The 12,549-nt window shown below is 34.8% G+C and overlaps 1 protein-coding gene across 1 annotated transcript in view; it reads left to right on the top strand.

Annotated features, from left to right (window-relative positions):
• Nucleotides 1–12,549, top strand: part of LOC150110522 (rho GTPase-activating protein 19-like) — a 103,506-nt gene that overhangs the window by 34,457 nt on the left and 56,500 nt on the right. Inside the window, exon 7 of the mRNA XM_090394476.1 lies at nucleotides 4,613–4,765. Coding sequence (XP_090250602.1) covers nucleotides 4,613–4,765 — 153 coding nt within the window. The remainder of the gene's footprint in view (nucleotides 1–4,612; nucleotides 4,766–12,549) is intronic.

Below are 12,549 nucleotides of genomic sequence, written 5' to 3' on the forward strand. Positions count from 1 at the left end.
AGGTAATATTTGTGCCTATACTTAAGTCATACAACATAACAGACTACACATACTATACCACAGGCAAGCTTAGACAATAAATAACATTACGCTCATTAACTTTCACCTTGTAACAACACTATCTTATTTCACACAACTAAGCAAGTTATTTCTCAATGGTTAGCTAATTTCCTTCAGTCCTGAAGTAATACTAACAAAAAAAAACAGCTAGAGCAATCTCTGCTACAATTTTTGCCTCTAGTTAAATCACATATAATAGACCTTACTTGGTATTTAGTCATCTAGTCCACATCAGTAGACCCTTAAGATCGTTATCATCTTCTTCCTTCTGATATTGCTTACACACACACTGGCACCGTTTTCTGATATCGACGAGGGCACTTCCACAGGCGGAGATCGTCAGGAACCTTGGCGGCTGGAAATCTGGAACTTACTTTCTACACTGCATAAACGACCCATCTAGCATCTTCGAGCATCTATTGGCTGGAACGGGGTCTCTTGACCTAGAATTGGTAGGACAAACTCGAACTGGGAGCCGGAACAGAAACTGGACGAAAACGAACTTATCCAGCAGAGGAGAGGTCGTTTTGATGGTCGAAATGACCTCTCCTCCTAAGCAGTCTTCTAGCTAACTCGACTCGCCTTCTCTGGAAGAACCCTCTTCATGACGACTGACCTCGCTCGAAAAAAAACTTCCTGTCTTCATCTCTCTCTCTCAATGTCTCACCTTTAATGCTGCTCAATCGACCTTGGTTCTTGCTACCTTTTTATTCCCTTGGGTATTCATAGAGGTCTTTCCCTCCACGTTAGGTCGCTGCATTAAGGTGGGAAGCCCCGTATATTCTTGACCTTCGTGTCTGCGATGGCCTTAGGTCTTATTCTTAATCCCGTCTGGGATATTTTTTTTTGACATTAGTTAAAAAAAAAATCCCAGTCATTAGTTAAATATTAACCAAAATTATAAGTATGTTAAATTAATTTGAATTCCTAATTAAAATCTGTATAGGAAGAATCTAATCTAAAAATTCTGTCTATACAAGATTTTACAGCATGGAATAGCGTGGAATGTCTTCTCCCTGGCAGAAGAAAGTCGGTTGCAAAAATCACGTGTCAAGATAATGGTCATTGCTTTTTTTTTTTTCGAAAAAATATTATAGATTAATAATATAGAAGTAATAAATAATAAAAAGTATAAATAATACTGACTGTTCACTTTGGTACCCTCAGGAATTCTCCATTGTGAATCTGTTCCTGAGGGTACCACAGTGAATGATCAGTGTTTAGGAGTAAGGAGTAATGCAACATCTGTATGCCAGCATGTGATGTGTCAGGAAAGAACTTTTCTGCAACAACAACAATGAAATGTTTGTGAAGCAGTTTCTGGCTTCAAAGTCAATCTGTGGGATCGAACCCCCCCCCCCTCCTCCTCCATTTGCCAGATTTGGTTCCCACAGACTTTTTCCTCTTCCTAAAGATGAGGTGTGCTTTGAAAAGGGAGCACTTGAGCAACAAGTTGGAGGGAGATTATTTTGAATCTGTGTAACTGACAATTCTAAATATAGTTCTTTGTTTGATATAATAATTGTTGTCTCATTACTTAGCAGGCACACTCTGTACATATCAAGAATAAATAGAATGTATCCACTATAAGTCATGTAACTTTAATTGGATTTGAGAACTGGGTAAATAAAACAGTTGAACAAAGACTAGAGACTACAGATGTAGTTAATGGCATAATCATATTAAAAATGAAGATAGCGTGAAGTGAGTTAATATCAGGTGGTATGGTCACTTAAACAGAATGGGAGAGGCAATGTTAGGAAAGCAAGTATTTGATGGCAGGAAGAAGACAAAGGAGAATGACCAAGATCTAGATAAAATGATTTAAAAGTGCCTTGGAAGATATCAAAATACAGGTCAAGTGTCATCTCTATATATTTCTGTCTTGGGATATTCTCTTATTTTCTGTATAATTCAGGTGTCCAGACAGTCATTTGTTTTTGAAACATGTGTTACTGCCCTCCTTTCTCATGATTTACTTCAATTCTTCTCTGTAATAATTTTTTTTGAAGACTTTCAGGTCTCACAGTATGATCCATACATGATATTTTTCTTTTCTGCTGCACATTATTGATCACAAAATATAAGGTCTGACAGGAGTTCTGACAGATAAGGTTGATCTGAAGCGGAATTACCAATAAGAAGTTAGTAATAATGTAAACTTTCATGTTTTGCTATCATAGTATCCAGTACACCTTTTGAGCATATCAAGATTTGGTGATGAACTTATGTCCACTGTACCTTATAATTACAGCATTAAATCATTTGAAAATTGACACTGAGGGAACAATTGATTCCTAGAGTTTTGGAAAAATGAACATAGGAGAGATGCACAGAAATAAAACAGAATCAGACATTTAGTACATTATAAACATAGCACAATAAACTGGAGTGAGTTTAGTATCATTTAATACAAGTTCAAAGAATTGGTAAATGTCGGAAATTTCATGTTGTCCCACACAGAATGATTCTTTTGTGCATTCAGTGAATTTTCTTCGAACCATTCAAACTGGCAAAATTGAATACACTAGTGCCAATGAGTTCTGCATACTCTTGCATAACAATAGAGATCATAGCTTATGTTGAAAAAAACATCTTAAAATATTATTTGGTAAAATTTAAAGCCATGTTTGAAATGCCTTCACTGAAATATGACCAGCTACTCTAGTACAACATGTGCATGTTGTTAATAGACATCTGTTTAGATTAGTTGCCTGTCTAGTCTTTTGAACAGTTGATAAAAAAAAAAAAAAAAGGGAAATAAACTTGATTCAAAATTATCCTTAGAATTCTCAAATTCAAATGAAAATACTTCATATATTGTCATTACAAAAAAAATCTGAGGAGGAGAAGACGACGAGAAAAAGACTATAAAAAATCTGTGAACTACACCAGAAAATGTAACAGTTCCTCACCAAGAATTGCATTAAGTGTTTCACTATGATTGAGGATAAGTTTCATGAAATATAAGCCATTTTAAATTCAGGGAATCCAGTCTTGGCAAACAATCCCTGACTAATTTATTGAAAATTAGCAGACAAATATTTTATATCAAAACTAATAGTATGTTATCATCAGTTCAAAGAAAGGTTATAAGGCTAATACAACAAATGGTTAACCTATAACAGCTAGTGCTGTATACAGAGAGGATCATATTAAATAGATAATTTCTGATATGTACATAAAATGAGAGCCTCCCAGTCATTTAGGATAGTGAGGTAATCATTCCAATATAAATCCAGACAGGACCTCTGAATTTTTTTGAGATGTTCATATTTAAAACTGCTTTTGAGATAGCGTTGTTTTCCAGAGGGGATGCTATGTACTGTGCCATTCCTGTATTGTTCTCATACAAAATCATTCCTATATTTGTTACATTGAAGGAGTCCATTAAATCACCAAGAACCTGTTTGATTTAGACTTACACAAACCATGCTTTGATATGGAACCAACTTTGGGCGGCTAAGAAAGATTTAGCAGCTAATATGCAGTCTTTCTTTCTGATCTTGAAATGATTATTTCTATTACTCTGAATGTTAAATTACTGGTTTTAAAGAAATGTGGAAATAGCAAAGCAGAGGAGTTAACCAGATGATATCGCTGTGGGATTGGTTGCAAAATATAGTAAATGCAGTTGGCTTTCAGTGTAGCACAGATTCAACGGGAAATGGAAATAGTTAGGTTATTATGATTCTCCTTTGGAGTGGCATTATTTCGTATGGGGATTTGGTCAGGACTTTTCAGTGGTCTTTTGGTTAGTTCATTGTATGGGAAGCTCCTGCAGCAAATAGAAAATGTTCTCCAACAGCAAATACTCCTGTAGTATTGCTGTAGAACAGTTCTAGTGTAAGCAGCAGTGAGCGTGTGTATGTGTGTGTTGAGGGGGGGGGTATTATATAGAGAAGAGTTGGTAAATAGATCTTGTAGATACATATGATAATTTTTGGTACGTGGTAGAAGGATAAAGAATGAAGCTATCCCTAGAAGTTGAACAGAAGGATAGAATGTATTGATAGGGAAAGAGATTTAATATGTATTATAGACATTAGGTAGAGCCTCTGTAGCTCATTCGGTATAGATGAATCCCTTTGGTTGGAAAGACCTGAGTTTGATCCCCATCTATGATGTGAGGAACCTTTATCTTTCAACTAAAGGTGAGTTAACCAGTCTCACACAGAGGTAGAGGGTTTTTCACATGGAAACTTGGGTCTTTCGTCCCTCAGAACAGGCAAACTGATCCCATGAACGCACATGGATTTACAGTCATAAATACAATTACTTAATCTGGCAGTAGGAGGGTTCAATCCATCCCCCAAAGGGATGGGGGGGGGGGACCTCAAACTAATAAACAAACAAATAAATAGACATTAGGTGAATTAGTCTGGACTTCTTGCACAAGTTTTGGGATTCCATATGTACCCAAAGAATAAGAACAACATAGGAGTTATGGGTGAATATATTAAAAGCCAATGTTAAGAATACTAGAATAATATAAATGATATTTCTGTATACAAATATTGCTTTTTTTTTCCTCTTCTCCCTTTTTCATTAGTCAGAAGCTGTCAAGACAGTAATAACATTTTGTGACAGAACACAAATCAAAGAAGAAAATGGTGCTGATTATACAGCAAAAGCTGTGGCTGAATTATATGCATATGTTGAGAGTATGCCAGAATCATCAGATAAAAAAAAGTTTCTTAAGAAAGTAAGTTATAAAACAATATGTATAGCAAAATACAAAAATGTTTGACTAATACTCTGCTAATATAGATAATTGATTTAATGTATATCCAAAAAATAGAGTTAATAAATTTAATTTTTATTAATTCATTTAAAATACTAATTTTAATTTTTACTGATTCTTTTTTGAAATAAATTTTTTCTCCCTCTCATCAGCCATCATTAAATCCAAAAAGTATTTTTTGCTTCACTAGATAGAAAGTTATATACTTTCTATATAACTTTCTATCTATATAGCTGAAGGTGAAAGATAAACAAATGTTTGGGAAATATTACCTTGATCACTTTTGTTTTAAATGTTTATTTTATAAACACAAAAAGTAATGAGGCTGGAAAAAAGGAATAGGAAGTTTAAAGTTCAAATAACAAAAAAATTGCAAATAGAACTCAGAGGATTATTGCAATGTTGAAACAGATATTGACATATAAGGACAAGGAAGATATTTTGGCTCTTTATAAGGCTTTGATAACACTACACCTGTATTGCAGGTTTGGTCTCCTGGGTTCTAAGAGACAAAAAAGCTGTGGAGAGAGAGTCCAAAACGAGTTACAAATATGATATCAGGATTATGTAGATTGAGGACTTGTAGATTGATACTTCTAAATACTAGTCCTTGAAAGTAAACTCTTGGATCTTGCATTGTAGAGGATCTAACTACTTGCAGATATTAGTAAATAGTTGAAAAGCAGGGCTGATGTGATGGAAACCAATAAACTTCTTGAGTGTTATGTTTGATGGAATTTTGCATTAATGGGAGGTGGGGACATATCATCTCGATGTTGACTTTGTGTGTTAAGAAAGAGGTGAGAGCTAGATTTTTCTTTCACAGAGCAGTGAGAGAGTGAGTGTTTCCCTCACTCAGTGCTCCATCCATCTGTGAAATTTACCTGTTCAAGTGCTGAGTGCAGTTAGAGTGAATGAGGAAAGGAAGATACGACAGCTGGTGTGGATGATGTTTGGCCTCTGATGATAATGATAAATGAAAATTAACAAATTTCATTTAAAAATTCTGATTATTGGCTTTTTTTAAGCAAGCTTTTTTTCCAAAAACATTTCCACTTGCCTTTAGTCTGAAAAATTATTAGATAATGCAAAAGTGACCCAGAAATTTTTTGTAATGTATATCCTTTATTGAGTGTTATACATTCTCTAGTTATGCATTCTGCATAACAGAATAAAGAGCCTGGATCTTGTAAAAAAATGAAATATCAATCAGTTATCCTAAATGCTTAAGTGATTTTGTTTTCTTTGTTTCGTGTGGCTGGCCAAAATTATCTAGAGAACTTTTAAGTTTTCTAATTAGACTATTAGAATAGCGATTGCAACTTGAAAAGTGTAAAGTGAATGCCCAGAATGAAGACTCATATCATTAATGAAAAGCACTGTATTTAACTGGTTCAAAAAGTTCAAGGCCAGTAACATCACAGACATCACTGTGACTTACATTCTCAAATTCCAGGCAGTCTCATTCCAGACAGCCACTCTCTCATTCCCAAGGTATTGTAGTGGGTAATCAAAGCTTGATCTGATACCGAACGCTCTTTGATAATGAGCTAAATACATCAAGGGAAACTGGACACATGTTGTCTTCAATTGCCTGTGAATCCTTATTTCATCTAAAGAATTGTTATCTATGATCAAAACTTAAGTTTATGTTGTTATCAATCTAAACAGTCATTAGCTGCTATATACGAGTTGCCCCAGGCCTGAAAATACTTCAGGCAAACTTTGCTTACACTTGGATAAAGGAATTTTTTTTTGCCGGCCTGGTTGGCCAAGGTTCGAATCCCACCCTGGGCATGGATGTTTGTGATTGTTTGTGAAAATACTAGTGGTGGTGGTGGGCAGTAGATGGCGTTGGTGTAGATGATGGTAATTGCGGTTCTTTGTAATTGGTGGATAGTGGTGGAGGCAGTGAGTTGTGGAGTAGGTGTCCTCCTTCGATGAGTCTTTGGACTCCCTGGAGGTGTCACATAATAATAACACACACACACACACACACACACACACACACAGCAGTTCAAAACATGAAGGGGAAACAAAAAAAATCAGGCTGAAAATGAAGCCTCTTCCTCCCTCTTTATGCAGTCTAAACCTGGCCCCCATCTGATTTTCACTCCCTCACTTCCTGTAGAGAGTGTTTTGCTTCATTAGTATTGAGGAAGTCAAGATTGTGTGCAACTATTAACTACTTGCAGTGAAATGTTCAAGAGCATAAGAACATTAATGACTTGTTTTTTGTTGATTGTTTCATGAAGCTTAAATCTTATTATTTGAAATTCTATAAATTGCTAAAATAAAAATGTCATAATTCCAAAAACATTTGGATCATACTTGTAGGTTTTTTGTCCTCCTCCCTTCAAAATTTACTTTAGCTTAATGATGATACTAATATAAAATTACAGATAAATTTGTAATAACATTTACACAGATCAAACACATATTCATTTCTCTCTTAAAAAATTTCAAAACATTGATGCAAGTTTTCAAATTCTGGTGTCTTTGGCATTAATTGAGGTTCCTTGAGCACACAAGCTATGAAATAAAGTTTACTTCACTTAACTGCTGTAATTAGAATTCTGTACAGTTTTTAAACCAGAAAAAAGTTCTGGTTTAAAAAAGTGTAATTCACCTCCTGGCATTGGTCACATCTCTGAACTAGATAATAAGTTCAGAGAATAACAACAGAATTTCTAACTATCCATCTTCCCCTTCTCCTTCAGTGGCAGCTCTTAAAAATTTGTAGTGGTGGTGGTGGGGCTGCAATGCTACCAGCCCAAACTGCAGGTAAATCGCACGTTATCCCCACTAGGTAGCGGTTTGGTACAGTCTGTATTGAATGCAGCTCCAGTGTTGAGTGAAGTAGCCAGTACTGATACTGCCTGCACAGCACATTGACTATTGCAAAATACAACTATTGCTACAAAATGAATTATATAAAATACTATCGAGCAGTATCGTGTTACAATACTGCTCGATCTAAACGATTTTTAGATCCATTTTAACGACAATGACTTAATTTGTGTTGTTTGTGCTCATGTAGTAGCAACGTATCTTGGGCTGCAATGCTACCATCCCAAACTGCATGTAAATCATGTGTTACTCCCACTAAGTAGTGGCTCGGTGCGGTCTGCATTGAATGCAGCTCCAGCATTGAGTATACTAGCCCTAAACCACACAGCACATTGACTATTACAAAATACAACTATTGCTACAAAATGAATTATATAAAATAATATTGAGCGGTATTGTATTGCAAAGAAGAAAATAACAGTTTTTAGATAAATATATAAAAATTTAAGAATGGTGATAATAAAACAGGAACTTTCATTTTATACTGGAGGGGTTGCAGCCCTTCAGCCCTTATGGATGAGCCACCACTGCTTCCCGCTTTTGTTTTAGGCTAACTTTTCTTCTTAGAAACCTGATTACTGCTTATAATAGGGCAGTTAATCTTATCTGAATTGTCTGCTATATCTGTAAATCATGTGTGTTCTTCTGACCAGTTTCTCTTTTTTGCTGGATGAAAAACCATGCCACCCTGTATGAGACCATCTAATTCAACTTCACTTGAAAGAGATCTGCTAAAGTTTCTTCACATCCTACACAGGTTTCAAACCCAGGTCTTTCCAACAAAGGTATCATCAATACCAATAATAACTAAACTACACTCTGTCATGTGTGTGTGTGTGTAATAATTGATCAGATTAATTAGTAATTTTGCTAATGAAGGATTGAAATAATTTTATTATCTTATTGTAATAGTCAAGTAATATGTTTAAAATTAAGGCAAATGTAAATATTACAAAAAAAGTCATCACAACAGTTCAGATCAATTTTGGAACACTTGCAAATGAAAGCAGCAGTATTGTCAAATTGTCATACACATACTAAAATATCACATATTATTAGAAACATGTAGGCATGAGAATTAATAGTAATTTATTAATTTAGATATTTCACCCTGAATCTAACAGGCCATCCTTACACAAGGATGACCTGTTAAATGTTTAGTGCACAAGCAAATTCATTAGGTTTCAGCTTAAACAATGGAGCCTCCATAGCTCAGTCAGTATAGATGAAGCCCTTTGGTCGGAAAGACCCGGGTTCGATTCCCGTCAATGACTTGAAGAACCTTTATCTTGTCTCTTTTGACTATTAAAACAAGGTGAGTTAGCCGGTCTCGTATGGGAGGTTGAGGGTTTTTTCTCCCAGAAACTTGGGTTATTCGTCCCTCAAAACAGACAAACCGGCCAGTAGAACACGTGCAATATACAAACAAGAATAACTGCCTTATCCTTGTATTATGGTTAGAAAATCCAAGGATACTTAGAAGGCTATGGGCACTTAAATGCCTGTTAAAGCCACTGATGGATGATGATGGAGCATGAACAATGAATTATTCCTTTTCACAGATATGAGCTACATGCTAAAATGCCACCATATGACAGGCATTAAAGGAGAGAGAGAGAGAGAGAGAAAATAATAAAATTACTACTTACCATTTATCAAGATGTTCTATTCACTATGGATAGATAGTCAGGACAAACAGGACTTTCCGTCGAAAAATAAGTGCAGAACAACATTCATACATCACTCAAGCTTGAAAAAATTGGCCTTGCATTGCACAAAGTGGACACTGATCACTGATATTCTCTAGTTCAATATACACCTGTTGCATTGGTGTTATTTTAAGTTTGAACAGTTGTTCAAGAGTCAGAAGTGCTTTTTACACCTCAAACTTAAATAGGATTGACTGTCTGTCTGTCTATAGCAAAAATTTGGGAGTTTCATCCTGATAATGGCCTGACAAGGCCCCCGTTGTTTTCGCCAGGGAACCAGGGCGAACAGCGAAAAGTCAGCTACTGGAACGAATCTGAAAACAAACCCCAACTCAACATCACCAGAGTTAAAGATCGGTACTATCAACGTAAGAAGCCTGAATGGCAAAGAAATGGAACTAGCTGAGGAATTAGATAAGTACCAGATCGACATAATAGGTGTGACTGAAACAAAAAAAGACCAAAACTGGTGAGATCTTTCTGAGCAATAAATACAAAATGTTATATTCAGGCAATGACAATCAAGGAAAAGAAGGAGTAGCTACAGTATTCAACACAAAATACGAGGCTAATCTTCTTGAATGGCAGTCAGTCTCAAGTAGAGTAATGTGGGCAAATATGAGAATGGGGAACTGAACAATGAGACTTATTTGTGCCTATGGTCCCACAGAAGGTTCTCTATGGTAGAAGTGGAGGAATTTTTTGAGGCTTTAGAAAAAGCAACTGACACAATGAAAAAGGAAAAGTTGGTCCTTGTTGGGGATCTAAATAGCAGAGTAGGAAATGATTGGGAGACATACAAAAATATTTTGGGAAAATTTGGAGAAAAGAGCAAAGCTAGTTTGTTTGTGTGTGTGTGTGTGTGTGTGTGTATTGTAGCTTAGGTGAAAAACGCCTGTCAGTGGGTGTGAGAAATGGTTGCAATCATTTACTGCAATCAATACATAAATCTTGTACAGGTATCCCTCGATTAACACAGTTAATTAATCCTTCGATGTTACCGCGTATATCAAAATCGTGTTAATCAAATCTAATAATCAATGGTAAAAATTACAATTCATCCATGATCGATTACTGTATTAATAATTCGTTTTATGTGGTAGTCTTTTAGGAAAAATAAAAAATGAATGCAAAGTAAATGTTTAATAAATACTTTTACCTACATTATTTACTGCAATTTTTTTATCAAAAGAAGTTATCAAGAGTCGTTGAACAGTTTAGTTTTTTTCTTATTAGCATAAATTCTATGATAACAAGCAAAATGACTCTCCAGACCTCGGCAAACAAGCAATAAAATATAAAGAAAAAACACTGCAAATATAATACATGATGGTACAAATTAAGTGATTATTGAATCCAACATTATTTCATAGCCAAATATAGAAACTATAAGAGTTTCATGCCGAATATATAGAAACTAAAAGTTTCGGCAGATGCAAGCATAAGCAACCTTATGGGCAACTCGAGTAAAGGTGGAGTAAGCTCCAGGTCACTTTCCTTAGTATTTTCCATAATGTAAAGCACATCTCCTAGAGCACATATATGATAAATAAGCCTTTGGCTCTCTATTTTAGTAATGCATGATGGTTTATTTATTTCAGTTATAATCTAGAAATTACTGAACAAAGAATCAAAAAAAAAAAAAAAAAAAAAAACTAAACCATACTATACTGACTTCATAGGTCATGGTATCTCTCAGATACAATTTACTGTCAAATATCACAAACCTTTTACATAACATGTGCTAAACCAAAGTGACAGCAAAAAACAGTGCGGAATATCACTCTTATGAATGCACAGCTACTCATGACCTGCAAACTATACACTGAATTGTGTAAGAATGTTTATATTAAACGTTTTGCATGTATCTGTCAGATCAGCTGCAAGCTTCGCAGGGTTAAAGGCACTTTAATCAAAACTCTTGTCACATATATCAAGGGATTGCCACGATTAATTTCCCTGCATTAATCAAATCCCGCGTTAAGCAAGGGATACCTGTATTGGTTTGGAAAAGTAAATGCTTGAATCAATTTTTATTTATTAATTTCAAATTTTGCATAATTATGCATAGATGACCATGCATTTTATTTTATTTATTTATTTTGTACATGAAGAACTTTCTTGAAGAAAATTACTTTTATGGAACAATTTTATAAAATAATTATGTACGTACGTATCTTTTTAAAAGTGTGCTGTTTCTTTAAATTAAGTCATGTTTATTCATAATTCTAGTAAGAAATCATTTTACACAGTGCTTAGTTCTATACTTTTTTGATTCTGATTGAAATATGAAAACAACATGTGTATTTTCACTTTTTGTGACATTTATAATAATGTATAATGTTATCTGCAGTACTTTCAGCTGAAGTTTCCTCCTCTCTCCATTTTCAAGAATCACTTATTGTGAATTGAAATAAACAGTTTTAAGAGCTCTATGTTAACATCCAACAAAAGCAATATCAGCATGTCATTCTTATGATTTCTGATGTTCATTTGGCCCAAATAGTGAATAAATAGTCTTGTGCACTTTGTTTTAAATAAAAAAAAATAGCATTGTAAGTAAAATTTGGTTCTGAAAAGATCATGTCCAACGAAGAATAAAATGTCACATATTATGCTATTATTATGAAGTGTTTTTTTTTTTTGTACTTCAGAGAAGAAAATACTCTCCATATACAAAGAAATATGTTGACCTAGTTCTGATATTGTGTGGCATTTTTGAAGTACGAGAGTGGTCTGAAAAGTTTTTGGCCTAACAATGAAAAAATGAATTTATAATTTCAAAATTATTTTTATTTTTCAACATAATCTCCCTTAAGACTAATACATTTATTCCAGTGATGCTCCAGTGTCATTATCCCATCCCTGTAGTGGTTCTCAGCAAGATCTGCAAAATACCCCTCTACAGCTGCAATCACCTCTTGATTCGAAGAAAAAGCTGACCAGCAAGGACAAGTTTTAGTTTTGGGAAGAGATAGAAGTCAGAGGGAGCCAAATCTGGAGAATATGGTAGATGTTCCAACAATTTAGTGCAGATCCCTTAATTTTCCCATTGTCAAATCACTTTTGTGGGCAGGTGCATTGTCCTGATAAAAGATTATTTTCTTCTGCAAACCAGGTCTTTTCTCAGGAATATTTCCATCTAGTCTGGTTAAAAGATCAGAATAATGTTCCCCGGTTATTGTT

The sequence above is a fragment of the Typopeltis vanoorti genome, chromosome 1, assembly GCF_054136105.1.
Source record: "Typopeltis vanoorti isolate ZY-2024b chromosome 1, IOZ_Tvanoo_1.0, whole genome shotgun sequence".
NCBI lineage: Eukaryota > Metazoa > Arthropoda > Arachnida > Uropygi > Thelyphonidae > Typopeltis > Typopeltis vanoorti.